Source organism: Phocoena phocoena, chromosome 8 (genome assembly GCF_963924675.1).
Source record: "Phocoena phocoena chromosome 8, mPhoPho1.1, whole genome shotgun sequence".
NCBI classification, from domain to species: domain Eukaryota; kingdom Metazoa; phylum Chordata; class Mammalia; order Artiodactyla; family Phocoenidae; genus Phocoena; species Phocoena phocoena.
This window is the reverse complement of record NC_089226.1, coordinates 83512223-83531523: the sequence shown is the minus strand read 5'-3', so window position 1 is coordinate 83531523 and position 19301 is coordinate 83512223. Positions and strand designations below refer to the sequence as shown.

At 32.9% G+C, this 19301-nt stretch overlaps 1 protein-coding gene across 1 annotated transcript in view; it reads right to left on the bottom strand.

The window, feature by feature from the left end:
• Positions 1-19301, bottom strand: part of ELP4 (elongator acetyltransferase complex subunit 4) — a 246719-nt gene that overhangs the window by 113085 nt on the left and 114333 nt on the right. The window contains exon 9 of the mRNA XM_065883004.1: positions 18769-18875. Within this exon, the coding sequence (XP_065739076.1) occupies positions 18769-18875 (107 nt within the window). The remainder of the gene's footprint in view (positions 1-18768; positions 18876-19301) is intronic.

The following is a 19301-nucleotide window of genomic DNA, read 5'->3' as shown; positions in this document are numbered from 1 at the left end:
TGCTCTTCCCCCAAGAGCAGACAACTCAGACCCACACAGAGAGCTAGTTAAAGATGGAGTCAGGGTACAACATTGTACCTATAGTCAACAATAATGTACTGTACACTTAAAATTTTATTAAAGGGATAGATCTCACGTTAAGTATTGTTATGACAGTTTTAAAAAAAGGCAATGTAGTCAGATATTTAGCAGAGTTCCACATATTATTAGTTTTTCATTCAACAAACACTAAACTCCTCTTGTGTCTTAGATCCTGTGTTAGGTGCTGTGGATGCATTAGTGAATAAGAATATGACACACAGTTTCTGTCACCAGGTTACAGTATGGTAGAGAGACATCAGGGAAACAGAAAATTAAAATAATGTTATAAGTGCTACACCAGAGATAATTTACAAGATATTCTGGGAAAACAGGTGGGCTACCTAACTTGGTCTTGGAGAATTAGGAAAGACATTTTAGAAGAAGTGACATCTACTTCAAGAATTAAAGGATGAATCTTAAGACCAATCTGGCAAGAATACTTGGAGGAAAGGGGAGAATATTTTTGGCATTTACAATAGACCTGGAAGTGACAGAATGGGCCAATGTGGGTACTGCAAGTGAGAGTCAGGCTGCAACTGGGAGCTCAGGCAAGAGATGAGCCTGGAGAGGTGGCCAGAGACCAGATATGATGGATGTATTTTGATAAAAAGCACTGAACTAGGTAAAATAGTCACCTAAAAGTATTTTCATAAATATTTACTGAATAATTAAGAAAAATGTATGGATGATCTTGCCTTCCAGGTAATTAGTCCTCCAAACTTCAGGTGACCCAGTATACACATGATATTGAAATAACGGTTTCATCCTATGTCAGGCCATCTTAACCACCCCTACAAACACCGCCCCCTCCACACCCACACCCAAAGGAAATTTCATCCCAATTTTTAAAGGAAAAGTGATGGAATTATTTTAATGGGAAATAATTATTCCTTCTTGATATAAACACAAGACTTGAGTGTTGCCATTTTACTAAAAATAGTCTGAAGAGCACAATGATTTTGTCCTATGTGATGGTATTAAGGTATTTTTCAGAATAATTTTATATAAGCTATTTACTAAAAGGCATGACCATTTTACTTTCTTTTCTTGTCACATTTTTCATGCTTAGGCATATAAGTATATTTAAAAAGTACTGAAAAAAGGTTGTATTAAAACCCAAAACAAAAAGCATAATTATTTAAATATTACACAAAACATCATATTAATCTGCTTGTTTTCTAAATTTAAAATAAACAAGTTCTACTTTCCAAATGAAGCAATTGTTTTATCAAATCATAACTATTCAATGATTACCATTTTTAAATTTTTGAATATTTACTGTAAAGCAATGTAATATCCACTCTTCTGATTAGAAAATAGATGCTTATGGGAAAAACGGAAGCAATTTTATTTTAAAAAATATGCAGATGTATTGTATAATAAAAAAGTATATTTAATGATCATATAATTAGATGGGAGGAGTAACTGGCTATTGTAAGATAAATGGATCACAGATTTTACTGCCTGAGTTAAAATTTAGCACAAAATTAAGGCTGCCTACCATCAGAGTCAGTGTATAAGTTAGACTTTTTTCATTTAATCACTTTTGGAATAAAGAACATATATAAATAGTTTACTAATTTACTTCGACAGTACTCACTTTTCTTCAGATACATGTCACTGAAGTATATTATGCAATAACTGGTAGAAATTATATAGTTAAAATTAAAAAATGTGGAAAGATATAAATAGTTTACTAAAAATTTTTTCAGGATACTTAGGTGATGTTACTGAATTCTTATGTAGCTCACTGGTAACCATTATATTAGTTAAAATAAAAATACTGTAGAAAATAACAAAAGTTAAAGCAGACTAAGCTCATTTGTTAAAAATAATTTATATTGCATCCAAAAATATAAAAGTGTTTCCACTCACTATACTGACCAAACAATTATCTCTGTGATACTAGGAAATCAATTCATAGAAATTTCCAAAATAAAGTTGATGATTATCTGACATTAGGTGCTTTAGAAAAGCTTTGTTCAGAATGCTTAGTGATTATATTGGTGCTTCATAAAATTGTAGAAAATATGGCCCTTACTAAAACGAACCTTTCCCAGGGAATAATAAACTTTAGTTAAAAGTAAAGGACAGGGCTTCCCTGGTGGCACAGCGGTTGGGAGTCCGCCTGCCGATGCAGGGGACACGGGTTTGTGCCCCGGTCCGGGAGGATCCCACATGCCGTGGAGCGACTGGGCCCGTGAGCCATGGCCGCTGGGCCTGCGCATCCGGAACCGTTAGGAACGAACTTATTAAGTGCTTGCTCTGATGAACTAACAGAACCACATGGGCAAAACTTCTCAGGCCATCTGAACATCTTCAGGTAGAATCACATTTCAACAATCCAGGACAGACTAAAATAGACTCCACTTAAAAACAAACTTCTAGGTGTGGTCTTTGAAAATCCACTTAATATTCAAATAGCTTCATTTAAATAACCCCAGTCCTTCCTTTTCCAATTTAAATCTGTTGTTCACTTGGTCCTCCATGTTGGTTGTTAACAGTAGCCTTACTATTAACCCCCCCATACACATCCTTGAAAATTACTGCAGATTTCTCTTTTTCCAGGGTATTAACAGTAAGTCTTTAACATCTCCTTGTCCATCATCTTAAAATGTTTGATAATTTCTGATTCCAAAAGAAAGATATTTTTACAAGGACATAATGCAGTAATTAAGTTTATTTTCATAGGTAGCCATTTTTCTTTAGACTCTACATAGCAATGGTAAAAAATGATGATTAAGCCTACATAAGGATCTTTATCAAAAAATTATAATAATATTTCCTTTGACAGTGTTCAATTTATTGTTCTCTTTAAATCTATTTTTAATCTTTAAAGAATTTGAAAGATATTTTTATGTTAAAATGAGAGAATTAAAATCTTTTAGAAATATTCTGTAATATAAAAATTTACTGAGGTGTTTCAAGAACTGATAAATTTAGGTAAGGGTGAAAATACTAAAACTAAATCTTTGGTATTTGACAACTGTGGTATATATAAGAGAACATTATAGAAAGCATAAATATTTAAAAAAATGATTTTATGGTTTTTAACACAAGCAAAACTAACCTATAGGTAGTACTTATAAGGGTAGAAAATGTTTACCAAACATTTTTGAGTAAAAAAAGTTTTGTAGTTAAAAGAAATCCTAATGAAAATTAGAAAAATTAGAGAGAGAGACAGAGACAGAGACAAAGAGAGGGAGAGAGAGAGAGAGAGAGAGAAAAATCTCTCTTCTGTAACAGGCATAGTTTAAGTCTTGTTTCACAAATAAAAGGACCCTCCCTAACATATGGAGAAGTTGCCATGTCCTCCCAGGGATGGTCTGTAGCTATGTTCACCTCAGGCTCATCAAGAAGAGGTGAACTGTCAAATATAATTTCAGTCATAGGATGGTTTGGTTGAGACAGATTAGTGGTATGCAATCATGATAGATAGTTTATCCTAGCTCCAAACCGCCGCTTGGGAAATCTTGAACTCAAATGAACAGAGACTCAGTCATTATTAGTGTCAAAAAGGTATACAAAGACAAAATTTGGTTGGCAGCATGAAAGATGAATCAAGGCGAAAAAGTGACCAATTGCATGTTCAAAATCGAAATTGAGAGGCATGTTACAGTTTGGAAATACTTTAAATACCAGAATAGTCATATATTATTAATTGTTCATTGATCACTATTTAATGCGTTTCTCTAAAGTAAAATATTTTTAGAAAGACAATATAAATTACATGTGTCATCTTATTTCAAAATCTTTACTCTCAAGGTGATGCAGAATAGTCCCCTCTTATAAGAATAAACAAGAAAAATATTTTTTAAAATGTATGTTATTTTTAAATATCTTTTCTTCAGTTGGATATTCCAAGAAAAAAAGACTTTTTAAAAGAGAAAAATTAGTTTTGTGGAAATATTTTAATATTTAAATGTTATACAGTTTGATGACTTTCTTAGGAAGAAATCAGCATAAACTTAAAATGTGGACGAGCTTAACTAAAGAAACTTCCAAATATTTCCTAAACACTGGAAAATATATATTTATAAATTGTAAAATGCATTATTCTATTAGTAAACACAAACCTTGGTATCTTTAAATCAGACCTCCCCCCTCACCCCCCCAACCAAATATCCACAAAAAGAATGTCCTCAAGTGTCACTGCCTGAAGTGATATGCTCTGACAAATCTAACAGCTCTTTCTGTGTCATTCCTAATGCACTTGTCACTCAGTATTATCCATCCTCATTAATGACAATGGGAAAGTTTATCTTGGGAACACGTTTTAAATCATCTACTCTTTACAATGGGACCATGAAATCTCTTACAAAACATGAGGCGGGAACTACTCTGACAACAAAACCCCTTCCTGGCAGCTTTATTCTTAATTCCTGTTCAAGGAGTAATCTGTTTATTATAAAATCATACAGAACAATATATTAAACAGAATTTGAAACAAGAATAGCTAGTGTGATTTTCAAGCTTACAAGTATTTTTACAACATTTTTATTAGGCTGAAAACACGTAGTTGAGTCCTTTTTGTGTGGTTTCATGCAATCTTCTTTTCTATTCTATATTATAAACACCTTTGAAAAAGAGTTTTGTTTTATCTAATTTTAAAACAGTTTTTAAATGCCAAGGACACTAATCTTTATATAATTATTTAAAAAATAATAATATGCATGAACTTAAATAAAAGCAATTTTGAGTAAACTGTCCTTACATGTTTAAATTTCCTAATTAAATGCTGCAAGAATCCAACTCAAGTCTCTTACGACTTCATAATAATCTTATCAGTCCCCAAATTACTTTTAATAATATATTTACATTTTAAGCTTCAATATAACATTTCTTTGCCTAAGAAATTCCTACAGTTTGAAAAAAAAAACAAGAAATAAGCAAAACTTCTTGATCCATAGTGTCCACTTAAACTTACTGTTTTAATTTGACTATCAATTATATATATACTAGGTAGTGTGGATAATGAGCAGCTAATTGTTGGGGGGTATACTTCCGCTGATAAAATTAATACTTGTTAGAAATATATCTATATGCCTCTTATTATTCAGCCATCAAAAGTTTAATGATACATTTTCATTAACTTACTGTATAGTAAATTAATCTTAAATAGATTATAATAATAAAGTTGAAAAATTACATTTAATGTTGATTTTATCACTTTTAATCACCTGAAGCCCATTTGTGAATTCAAACATGCTACAAGTAAAACATCAAATTTTAATATTAAAATTGTATGAACCTGTAATTTACCCTTTTTACTTCAGAATTCAGAACCACTACTTTAATGTTTCTAATTAATGCTTTATTTTTGTTTTAAAAAGTTCCTCTAAAGGATGTTGTAAAAATTATATGGGCTTCATGTTTAAGACTCTAAGTTAAATATACAATAAATACCACAAAATGGTTAATTTAATTGATGTTTTAAAAAAGAAATAAAAATCTAAGGAAAACTAAGAAGATATATACATAAATTAGAACTGTTTCTCACATATTAGATGTTTATTATGAATCGAATGATAGTATATACAAAATAGCAATTAATGTGTGGCTTCAGAAAGCAGAATTAGTACTAATGGGTGGGACATTGTTTTAGCATCTGAAAGAATTTTCTAGCAACTGTCATTGGCAGAGATTGAAATGGGTTGCCCCTAAGAAAGTGGGTTCCACATGATTACAGAGCGGCTAAGTGGGAAAATATGTGCACACAATAAGAAGCTGGCTTTGAAGCACATTAAGCTCCCTTCCAATTTTAACCTTTTAATAAATCTAGGTATTTTCTCAGAGATACCTGCATTAATTCTAAAAGTGCAAATGATCATGTGAATTCTTTATTACTCAAATAGAGCTTAATTTTACGTCTACATATCATATCCCCAAATCGACAATTCCCTCAATAAATATTCTTTAAAGTATGTAGCCTTCTCAAGTAGGGGTTCTTCTTTATAGCAAACTTTCTCAGCAAATGACCATATAGTAAATATTTTTGGCCTTGTATGCCATAAGATCTTAACTTAGTGGTATAGTGTGAAAGCTGCCACAGGCAATACATAAACTAAAAAAGTCTTGCTGTGTTCCAATAAATGTTTATTTTAAAAAACTGCGGGGCTGGATTTGGCCCACAGGCCATAGTTTGCTAACCTCTTGCTTTAAAGCATCAGAGGCATAGTTGGTTTAAAATTGCCTTTTACTTACCTAATTTTACGTGGAGCAAAACTTAAGAACCTTTCCAATAAAATGATGGGAATGTTATAATAATTGCATGCTAAGGCAAAGAAATGGCCCATATTTATGGCTGTGAAGAGTAGATCACATTTCCAAAATATCTTTACATGTACCCTTTCTGTTTCTTGACTGAATTACACATTAAGCCAATAGGACATGTGGAGGAAATGCATTCAGTTATAAATTATGCCCTGTAAAGACTTTCTTCTAAATATGATTGTCCTTAAATTTCTATCTGGACCCCAATGGTTTCCCAGGAGAAAATTCTTAAGAAGCCAGACTAAAGAACTATATTGGTACTTGTCAGTTCCACATGCACAAAGAGGTCAATGGGATGATTCTTCACTAATGATAGTTATATATTCTGTTATTATGGAAGTGATATTAGTTGCTTTGTTGCTAATGTGTATTTAAATATGAATTGTAGAATATCCAAGATGCTGTATTCAAATTCCATTGTACATAATTATTTCATCCCTAACTCATAAGTCTTAAAAATCTTTTACAATATTTTTCTGTTAAAAGCCAGGGAAACATATTAGGCAATAAAATCAGCCCTATTGGGCAGAGAAGACCAGACATATTAACAGTCACTTACTGGGTCAAAGTGGGTTAGAAGGTATAGGTACTTTAAATCCAGGAATTAGGACTGATTGCTCTCAGCTCTGGAGGACTTTACAAATTTAGTCCGAATCTAATAGTGCCCTTAAGGAATAAGACTGGAAAACTCTTATTGACATTTATAGAATGTTTATTATCATACATCTTTTAAGATAAAGTGTTCAAAATAGTTTTCAAATGGCAATAAAATGACCATAATGAAATTATGATTCAAATAGATCACATTTTGTTAACTAAAAATTATATTTTTTTCATTTCCTATCTAGTATTAGATATCTAGTATATTTGAGGAGTACAGTTCTTTTTTTTTTTTTTTTTTTTTTTTTTTTTTGCGGTACGCGGGCCTCTCACTGTTGTGGCCTCTCCCGTTGCCGAGCACAGGCTCCGGACGCGCAGGCTCAGCGGCCATGGCTCACGGGCCCAGCCGCTCCGCGGCATGTGGGATCTTCCCAGACCGGGGCACGAATCCGTGTCCCCTGCATCGGCAGGCGGACTCTCAACCACTGCGCCACCAGCGAAGCCCCAATTTTTTTCATTTTTGATAGTACACAGAAACCAGAAAGAAAATTAGGAGTGTAGAGTTGTTGTGTGTCTGAATGGCCAAATTCAGAGGGAAGAATCTAGAAAGTGCTGGTAAATTTATTTCATTAGTGTATTTTTACTAATTTGATATTATTTTGAGAATAAAAAATTAGGTACAGCTCATAAGTATATATATAAAACATGTAAAATATAAATATATTAAAATTATTTTAAAGTACAAACTATCTTCTTTTCATCATTACTTTTATTTTAATCCTAAAGTCTTAATTTATTGAAAAATCAGATGACTAAATTCATTTAGCACAGATCATTATTAATATGTCTTCTGCACTACCATTTTTTTCCCTAAGAGCATTGGAAAGGCTATGAAACATAACTAAAATAAGTCATTATCCAGTTCGATGCCTTTTTCATACCTATCGCTGATAAGTTTTGAACTTCATTACAGAGAAAAGGGAGTGTGTACAGCTTAGCCATTTTGAAACGTGTTAGCTTTTTGGTAAAGGCCATTTAAACACTACCACTGTGCTGTGTTTATCTACACCTGGACATGATCCATATATTTAATTAAAAAATTTGTGTGCATTTATGTGTGTGTGAGCAGTTTTCCTTCAAAACTGTAGTTATATACTCTAATACTTTTCTATAATTATTTATGTCAATAATATAGCACTAGTGCATTTGGTTTTGCTGGACATTTTAGCAAATGTTTATAAAAATATTAATAAACTGGTATCATGTTAGTTTTTTTCCTTTGCCCACTGAATACAAGATAAGTTGACACATTTATTTACAGGCTCACTAAGGGCAATCCATTTCATGCTATAGCATTGACCCTTCACAATGATCTTGTAAATTAGTAGTCTATTATAATATGTACAAGTGACCTTTAATTGCACCAAGAGGCTTTTTGTTAAAAGCTTTTTCAGTGCTACACCATAGCTACAGTATAAGTTGGTAAAATATTCTTTAGATTACTGAGCAGGAATATCAACAAAAAAATGCCCCTATCAAAATAAGTAAATAAAAAATTTGAGGTATTTAAGTCTACACTATAATAATGCCTTTTAAATAACTATTGATCACAAAGATAGTCTATTTTTCTAATTATATAAGAATTAAATATTTAGAAGATTCATAAACAATTTATTAAGTTCTTAAAATCTAATCAAATATAACTTTGTTTTTGATAATAACCTTTGGAGACAAAAAGAGCTAAATCAAACTTGATACTAGCTTCATTTTACAACAGAAAATTTTTATTTTATTAACAGACACCTCCTCTCTTTTTACTAAATGACTATACAATTGTAACTTTTACTACTTTGAAATGTTTAGTGAAGAATCATATACCTAACAAAACACAAATACATTCCAAGTGTTTTTTATATTAAGTAGTGATATTTAAAACAAATTTTCAGTAAAGTATAGGGTCAGATATTTCGACTGATTTACTCAGAAATTTCTGAATGACTGCAATATATTTTTGACATACTTACGAAAAGTTGAAACCAAATACTCGATTTCATTAAACCATGTATATTGGGTATCTTATTTCTGGAAGGCTCATGCCAAAATGATTTAGTTTGATTCTCTACAACAATGGTGGGTTGACTTGACAGCACCTGACAAAACAGTTCAGTGAACTTCACTGTACCAGATACAAAGAACCTGAACTGGCTACTCTATGGAATGTCCACTGTGGCAGAAAGTTATGACAGTAATAACTTTGACAAAATTTTAATTTCTACTTAAATAAGAGAACTGCTTTACTAGTTGTGTGCCCAAAGGCATTTCCATTACATCCCAGTTTCTCCTAATTATTTATTATGGTCCCCCAAATCTTGCCTTTTAAAAATTGATAATTTAAATTTAATCTCATATTTCCTTAATGAGGAACATAATTTCTTCTTATTACTAAACTATAGGAAACTTTTTTAGTAATATTACTCTATAAAAGGAAAATATTTTGTGATCGTAAGATTTACTGTTTAATTTTGCTTAAAGGTGGTATTCAAAGAATTTCCAATAAATGAAACATTTGCAACAGAAAAAAAAAGGTTTTAGTATGAATGGATCAAACCTTCATTAGAACCAGTTATTATAAAGGCGGGGGCAAAATTATAAAAAATTTTTTAATTTTTGAAAAACTGAATTTGGTTGACTCTTACTATAAGTTGTATACACCTTAATTATCTGAAGATAATTTTTGATGCTCCAAAGATGATACATTAAAATAATTTAGAAAAATATAAAATGTAATATAAAAACATGGTAACTATCTATGAGCAAATTAATATTTGAAAAAGTACCTGAATGATGTAAATTATACTTTAATTAAAAAAAAACAGTACCTGAATGTAGAACTTAAGTGAATACAATAATAATATATTGTTACTAAATTTGGGATACTTTTGAACCATATCAATATAGTTGACTAGAATAAGGGAAGCATATTTCTCTGTATAGAATACTTTCCCCACCTTATTTAGCTAAAATCTAGAAATCCTGAAGAAGTGGATAGTGTTTTAGTAAAAGGTTTTAGTTTTTACGAATTAATTTTTCTATTAAAACCCCTACCTGGGCTTCCCTGGTGGCTCAGGGGTTAAGAATCTGCCTGCCAATGCAGGGGACACCTGGGAAGATCCCACATGCTGCGGAGTAACTAAGCCCGTGTGCCACAACTACTGAGCCTACGCTCTAGAGCCTGTGAGCCACAACTACTGAGCCCACGTGCCACAACTACTGAAGCCCGCGTGCCTAGAGCCCGTGCTCCGCAACAAGAGAAGCCACTGCAATGAAGAGTAGCCCCCGCTCGCCACAACTAGAGAAAGCCCGCACACAGCAATGAAGACCCAACACAGCCAAAAAAAAAAAAAAAAACCACCTACCATATACCAGAAGTAAGTAAAAAAATGAGGAAAGAACAACCCTGCGACCCTAATTATATAAATATATATATAAAATATTTTGCTATATTATATGTGTGTGTATACATACACACACACACAATACACACACATATAACACAGCAAAGTATTATATAACAGAGAAGCTAAGATAAATCCAGTCTGAGTTTTATAATGTATTTATAAAACTAGAGTAGAAATTCTTGTTAGGAACAAAAGAATTTTTAACTTGAATGTTAAAAGATTATGTATAAATATGCATGTATACATACATACACACATGTTATGTTTACCTGTACATATATGTACGCACCTACATATATACCTACACATTTTTTGGAGGTTCATTCTTTTTTATCAGGGCAGAGGCTTTTTTGGCTTATGTACTAAAGATGAGATGGTGGTTCATCTTGGGGTGTGGTGAGTAGTTAGTGGTTAAGAGCACAGGCTTTGGAATAAAACAGACTTGAATGTAAGTGTCATTTCTGTCAGTTAGTATTAACTCTGTGTCTTTGCCTAAGTTAAGTTGCTTGATCTCTGTGAACCTTAAGTTTCCTCGCATGTATAGTATAGGTAATAGTGATACATGGCGTTGTGAGATCTATGAGGAAATGTCTATAAAGCACACGTAGTAGTCTCAGGACTCTGTTAAACACTCAATCAAACTTTTAAGTTTTTATTAATAATAATTAGCAGAGCTCCTGAACATGTTAACTTTCCAGTATGATTCTGCACATGGAGTCAGAAGATCTGAATTGAGTCCTGGCTACAAGCACAGTTCTATGACTTTGGGACTGTTTTATAACTCCTTATGTCTCCTTATTAGAATGTGCATTATAATGCCTACGGCAAGGGTTCCTATGAGGATCAAATAAGAATTAAATATGGTAATGTATGTGAAAGTACCCAGCACAATGCCTAGAATAAATGAGATACTCAACACACATTTTTAAAGAAAGTTATGATAGATACAAGTTACTTTAAAAATAGCACTTTAACAGTTTAACAAATATTTATGGAACGCCTACTACACATGCTCAGGATTTAGCTGCAAACAAGACAGAGTATGTCCCTACTCTTGTGAAGCTTACAACAGGTAAGGTTGGGTGAGGTTGGGAAAATAAACAAATTAACTGATAAACAGCTATAGTAATACATAAGTGTTACACTATGAATTAAAATAGGGTACATGATAGAAGGTAGCTGAGTGAGTACTTCAGATGGGCCAGTCAGGGAAGACCTCTCTAAGAAGGAGATTGGACTATTTAATCTATAATCCAGCGATAAGAAAAAGCCATAAAAGGAATGGAGGAATGAATATTCTGGACATTTGCTGTGCAAAGACATTGAAGGACTAAGGATGTTTTTGGTATAAAAGTATCCTCAAAGCTACCTATATCAATCAAAAAGCTCATGGATACCATCTTTATTAAGCTCTGCTATGTATTTCTTACTCTTTCAAGTACCTTGGAGGCTATATTAGTAAAATATATGTTTTTACCTCCTAGGAACTTAAAAATGCATTTAGCTGATGAAATGGGACAGCCATGATTTGTCATCATTTTTTGTTTTCTCTTTTCCTATCCTCCTTAGACACTATAAGTAACACATTGTGGGGGGAAGTGTTTCAGGGAATAACATGTAAACTGAGTGAATTCTGCTACAGCAGTTCTACAAAGGCTTTAAAAAACAATCCTTGAAGTACTGCAATATAATTTTCCTGGAGCCACATCATAGAACACATACAAAAATGTTTGTATCTGCAAAATTTAGGAAGGAGAAGAGATATTTTTCTACTTGCACCCTTATGCAATGCTAAATCTGTATCATCCTGGTCTCAAAGGTGAGATTACTGCACTACAGTAGGTACCACAGGATCTTTAGGAGAGACCCATGGACTGAAGACTATTTGGCAAGATTCTAAGTATTTGACTTTTGCTTTATGCAACTATCTCGCTATTCAAATATATGCTTTCCTTAAATTTCCTAAGTAAAATGCAGTAGGAATTAGTATAAAAAATAGTGCAGTGTGAAATATTAGACCTTAAGTTCAATTTATAAAAGGACGATTTTTTTTATAGAAATGATTCAAAGTCAAGGTATCATAAGATATTTAAAAGCATCTCTCAAAGAAACAGGATTCATTTGATGTAATGAGTTACAAGTTTAATATCTTAGGTGTCGCTGACCATACAGAAACTTTAAGATATGTAATAGCCAAACATGAACTTACTCTTCCTTGCCAAGAGAAGCACTGATGTTCTGCCAGCCAAACTCACAGGAAGCATGTGAAACGAACACAAAAGCAAACAGGCCTTATGCTGCCTAAGGGAAAGTCAGCAAGATGGCAGCTTCAATCATTTGGAATAATACTAAAGCAGCCTTAGGCTCTTCTCAGAATGGAAACATGTCACTATTGCTGCAATATTCCAACAAATCAGAATGCAGAGAAAAGAACACTTATGCAATCACGTCCTGGAAGGGCACTTTACTCAACATTTAAGTGGAAAATAATTATAAAGAAATTTCAGAAAAATTGTAGTGAAGATAAATGATGCAGGGAAAAATGTTTTTTCTTTCAACACGCTTAATAGGTTTTTAAAAAGCTTACCACTTAGAAACAATTTCCTTTTATTTCCTTCTACATTCTCCTTAAGGAATTATTAATGTAAAGACAAATTTTTATGAAGCAGTAAGTGAAAAGTTTGGGATTCAAGCTGCCAGTAAGAAATACTCATTCCCTCCCCCCCCCCCCCCCGCCCCCAATATAGTACTATTACTTTGGAAGTTTGATCAAAGGGAATAAACTTTCACAACATTTATATAGGAAGTTAAAAAATACTTCAAATATTTTGGGAACTTACCTAATCAGTATACTTTTAGCATGTGTCTAGTCATGTAGCCATCTTTGGTCAATCATCAAAAAATCAAAGGCAAATTGGCATGACTCAACCCTAACTTTAATACCGCATGATTGTGTCGTGTAAGCTTGTTTTGTGTGAGAGCTGCTGTGGTTTTAGCAGAGAGATTAACAACCGGACCTAAGCTGGCCTCCAAACCTTGCCCTGCTGATGCCTCAAGCTCTTTGAAGTCTGACCATCATACCTGGCAAAACAACAGTGGGAACTAGGATGGTGTCAGATCTAATCAAATTGTTCGCTGCAGCATAGCTAACTATGGGTTCACTAATTGGCCCAATTTCGGATTATACCTTTTGCTACAGATTCAGGACAATAATTTAGTTAAATGATGTTTTTTTTTTCTTATCTCTTCTAATTAAGATTCCAAAGTGGGAAGAAATAGGATTAGACAGAGTCTCAAAACTGTGTTCCCTTTAAGGTGGTATGCAGTTTTGATAGGCTCACTATGACATGTGAAATATATAGAGCATAGTAGTAACCCAGCTTCTGGAGATTCTGTGAAACCTGTATGACATTACTGTATGTCTACATCACTTGGGAATTAAAGTGTAAATATGGGGATGATAATATAATGAACATTAAAATGTGAACAGTATAAAATGATATTTCTACTGTTAAAGAATGTTAATTTGGGTTTACTTTTGACAAATGATTTTATCTATAAGAATAGATGTCTATGTTCCACTTTGGTTTTCTTTTTGCTAACTGCAGTATATGTGGGATTTGAAATACCAATCAATATTTGTGGAGGGCATCATTATCAGAAAAGGTATATTTGGACTACATGGTTCATGATACTACAACCTAATAATGCTCCTGAGCCAGACATTTATGTTTCCATATTTTAAATTTTTGTGACACAACTGTGAACTGACATATAAGTTAACTCTCCCTTCCCTTTACCTCTAGATATGGTAAACATACAGTCACCTTTCTACTTCTCATTTAAGAACTAGAAACGCTGTTAAAAAAGTGTAGGGGAGTAAGGAAACCTAGGACCAAAGATATCATGCAACACTCTAAATTGTCCAAGGTTGTCACAGTGACTGACACCCTTGTAGTTTGCAAAAGTTTATGCTTTTCTAATATGTAAAAATTTCAAATAATTCCACTGAATCATATCAAGTATATTGTAGTATTAATATAAAGCTAATCTATATGGATGGCATATACTATTCTGGTCTTAATACTTAAGAATGAATCTACTAAGTGCATAAAAAATAATAGTTTCTTCATAAATACAGGTTGATTAATTATTCTGTGAGAAGAAGTTCTTGGTGATTGGAGAGGTACTGAGGTCCTGTATTCTGAATTAGGGGCAAAGTATGACAAGACAACCGTGAATAAAGTTGATTTACTTTGATTTTCTGAACTTTTAGTATTCATTTAGCATACAAACCCCACACAGATATGATATTTATGATACTCACTATTTTTGAATCAATTAAAAGCCTACATAAGTATTGTTTATCTTTATACTGAAAATTTGCAGTGAACGGTGAATGTCTTTTGTATATTCCAGTATACCCCAGTAACCATACTTTCTGACTTGAACATAGAAACACTGAATCTTAGAGCTAGAAAACTGTCCCATCACTAAAGCAGAAACCTTGTTTGTAATAACCTTAATAGGGTCTGCACCTAATGTAGTAATACATTATTATTATTTATATTAGAAAATTAGATTACTAGAGTGTGTTAAGATATGACCAAACTGAACAATACAAAATCAAAACAGCACAATAATCTTAAATGCAAGTAAAAATGCTGCTCTTATCATGTCATCCAATTAAATACAGCTACATTTCAAATCTTACCAAATCTCTTATGGACTATAATTACATCATAATTACTAATATAAACAGAAAACTGGTTAATGATGATCCCAACATCAGAGAAGCAAAAATTATAGAAACTGAAAAAATACAAATCTAAGTAGTTATTTCATCTTGGAAGTGAAGCTATGTAACCAAGTTATACATTTTATAGAACTTAACTGAGAAGGTAGTGTTTATAGGTCACTTGACCAGTGGAACTTACATAATATTTATAGCTGTATTATTTGGGCTATTCTTTAAACTCCATAATTTATCTATATTACATATATTTCAGCAGAGATTTTATACCTACTAAGCCTGTGACTCTTCTTAGTTCTGGGATAGATACAAAGATAAAAAGACATAGTTTCCATATATTGAGTCTATTATTATACCTTAGTAAAACCTTTGGTTATAAAATATTTAATCTCAATACAGAAAATATAAATAAGCCAGAACAGTGCCAGGTACACAATGAAGGCTTCATAAATGCTAGCTATGATTGAATGGAGCTATGGTAAGGTCACGAAATAAGTAGTATATTGCGGTTAATCAGATATGCTAGAGAATTACTATGTATAGTTTACAAGGATTATCAACATTCAAAGAATTGGAAAGTTATTTCTTTTAACCTGAAGCCATGTTGAATCAACTATAAACTTTCTCTTTTACTTACTCAGAATGCATGCCAGGATTTTAGTGTCATTATCGTAGGTATGATCCTGCTATGGTTTTTGTAGAGGGGCTAATTCATACAGCTTTATAGATGATGAATATTAAGTATCACTAAAAATTAACTGTGATTAGACAAATGCTTCCACCTGAATCTGGACAATACTAATACATGCTCCAAAAAGGGAGAAATATTCTTTTGCCTTCTCCAAATCACTCAAAGAAACTAGAGATTATTGGTTAAAGTTGCTCTACCTGTTAGGGGCCCTGGGTGGCTATTAGTAAAAACATATTCAGTTTTCATATGAAAAAAGGCAATGATTTAATAAATCAAAGAAAAGTGATGCTAAAAATAGAGCTGAGGGTTTTTACTTGTTTCTTTTGCCCCTTGTTTCCACCTGTGCCACATTTTGAGACCATGTTACTCACAGTAAATTCCCACATGTAACAAATCTACCTGCATGGAATCAGAAAAGTTATTTTTGCTTTACCTGCTAAACCACCTTTCCTTCTGAAAGAAAGCCACGGATTCAATATCTGGTATATTATAGCCTCAGACTTTACAGACTAGTATAGTGTACATCTCCTTATTTTTTAAATATCAAGGCAATTTAAAATATATTTATTTGTTGTGCATATCAAAACACTGCCACTTGATGAAGGAATCCTCTTGTTTCCATTGCCCATAATATATCACGAAAGACTTGCTATCTGTTTCCATATGCATCTTATAATGTGCCATGCTACATTTAAAGCACTTAATCTTTCATGAAATACATGATTTTATCCTATAACTTCTGTTAGGTTTGATTCTTTAATTCACATTTTTTTCTAATCACCAAACTGAATGTTATGGCATAAGTAAATAAGTTATTTAGAATATGTTTCACTTATATTTCTATACTTAAAAGAAAACATATTCATTTAGGTTATAAGCCAAAAAGGTAAAAGATTTGATCAACTTTATTGAATATTAACTTAAAAAAAAGAACAACCACCTACTTGTGTTTTGTTTTTAAATACTGCTTCCAAATCATAGGGTGACCAATTATAACGGTTCTCTTAGTTTAGCATAGTGGGAACAAGAGAGAGGAAATGCAACAGAAACCTAGATCTTTTACCAGCTCCAGTGGTAAAGTGTAGCAAAATGTAGTCACTATTAGAACCTAGTTATTCGAAGGAGAGGTCCTACTTGACATGTAAGTCCTTTATCTCTACTCCTCACCCCCAAAATAAGACCCAGTTTGTGTGTGTGTGTGTGTGTGTGTGTGCGTGTGTGTGTGTGTCTGTGTGAGAGAGGGAGAGAGAAAATAAACATGATTCACGTTACTGTGCTAACCATCCTCTCTGGGTGCAATATTTTTTTCACTAAGGAATCTCCTTGTTTAGTGCGTATGGTGACAGACATGATACTTTAGACCTGGTTGTCAGAATACTCATCTCGGGAGAAAGGTGCCACATGGAGAAAAACATTTTATATCATTCATTAAATATATAAATTCCACCTAAAAGAAAATGAGGAGGCATGCTTTCCTTGTGATGATAACAACTATAACTTTATCCCTCTAAAAGTGTTAGCAATATTATGGTAAATTACCCAATATTCTGTCAGAAAAACTGAAACAGTGTTGAACAATTACAGTGTTGGGTTCCATTTCAATGGTTCCTTTTGAGAACTAAGGCAAATTAGCTCAAGAATCACTATTTCTACACTCTCCTTCTTTTGGCTTTAAGTGGCTTTTGAAGGGAGCATCCCCAGATGAGAAACTTCTAACACTCCTGCAGAGATGACCTGCTTGAAGAACTGGCTGCCTGATTAACTATTAACTGCTCTCAATAGGATTAGATAATTAAGGACATTGATGACCATTAATTAGGAGGAGGGCACATTAATTTGTCACTGGATAGGGCCCTTACAATGATTTATAGGTTAGTGCCACTTGCAAATGGGAAGGGAAAGAGAAAAAGAGAGAGCACCATTAAGTTACCTTATCAAGTGGCCAGCTAAAGAGGGCAGAGGGTCAAAAAAGGGCCAGAGTGGTCACTTAGGGGTGAAGTCCCAAACACCAAAGCAGTGCCAAGCCACATTGACCACCATTTGACGATGAAGTTAAAAATATGCTAATTTATTGGTGGCAATTCTCTCTTTTTATGGTTTCAAGCAGTTAAGACAAGTGGCCTGCTTAAGAGCTTTTCATTTGAAAAGAGATTAAACAAAATGGTTTGTCAAGGCTGCTTGGCTGTTTTATGTCTTTGTTTAAAAAAATTGCACCAGTGACTATACTGATAACTATCACATCACCCAGAAGCCACCTCTCTCTCTCTTCTGAGCATTTATTTCATTAATAAATACACCAACTTTAATTGCTTAATAGTGCTATGTTCATTTGCTCTTTAGCAAGATTAAGCTGAAATAAATCTTTTGCACTACTACTTCCTGTCACTATTGCTGGCATAAAGGGTCACAAAAAAAGTTTAAGTTTCTGTAGAAAATTTACTTAAAGACGCTGGTGTAAATTATACTTTTGTTTTATTCAGCACGGAAAGAGGAAAGGTGATGTCACTAATCGTAAAGAAAACTGCTTTTAGAATGTAGATAAGGATCTTCTTTTCTTAGCCATACACAATTGTGGGTAGCATTCACACTCCACACACAAATAAGCACAGCTCATTAACATTTAATTAAACACGCTTTTGAAAGCCTTGGAAATATGCACGTCATACTTCTCATGTAAGTTTGGACCTTACTTTTAACAGACATTTAAAACAAAATCATTTTTGCTGTACTCTAATGATATACCATTAAAATAAAAGACAAAGAAGGATAGTCTAAAAAAATTATTCTGTTAACATCAAAAGAACTTAAAAATATTTAGCATGAAATATCTCCTATGAATTTCATTAAAGTAAAAGAAAAAGAGATACTATTTACCTCAAGACTGTGACTCAAACATAAAAATTCTCTCTTACCTCAATGGTGAATAGCTTCCTTTTTAATTTAAAAGCTAAGTCTTTGACATCTGATACATCATAAATCAAGTTATTAAGCTGAGGAATCTGCCGTATATGAATCAAACCTTGTGAAAAGAAGATTAAAAAAATTAAAAAAATGCTGTCATTGGATGCATAAATTAAAGAGTCTTACAGCAGAATTCTGTAAATTTACACACAAGCATCCTCCCCCTTTTAAAACTGGAGCTTACTACCAGGAGCAATGAAGCAAATGGTGTGATTATACTCAAGTAATCAAGCAGAATAAGATAAACAGAAATCCTTGTGCGAGGAAAACTAATTGCACTTTGGTACAGAAGTACAGATGTAAAGAAGGATCTTAATACTTGTCAAAACTACAGCCGGTTTGTGTGTGATTTTCTCTTGTATTTACAGTAAGCAAATATGGCTATCACCTTGCATGCTGCCCACGGCACCACTGAGTGATCTTTATTTTATTAAATGCACCAGTAAGCAGCCAGCAAAACAAGGCTTATGGGTTACTGATAACC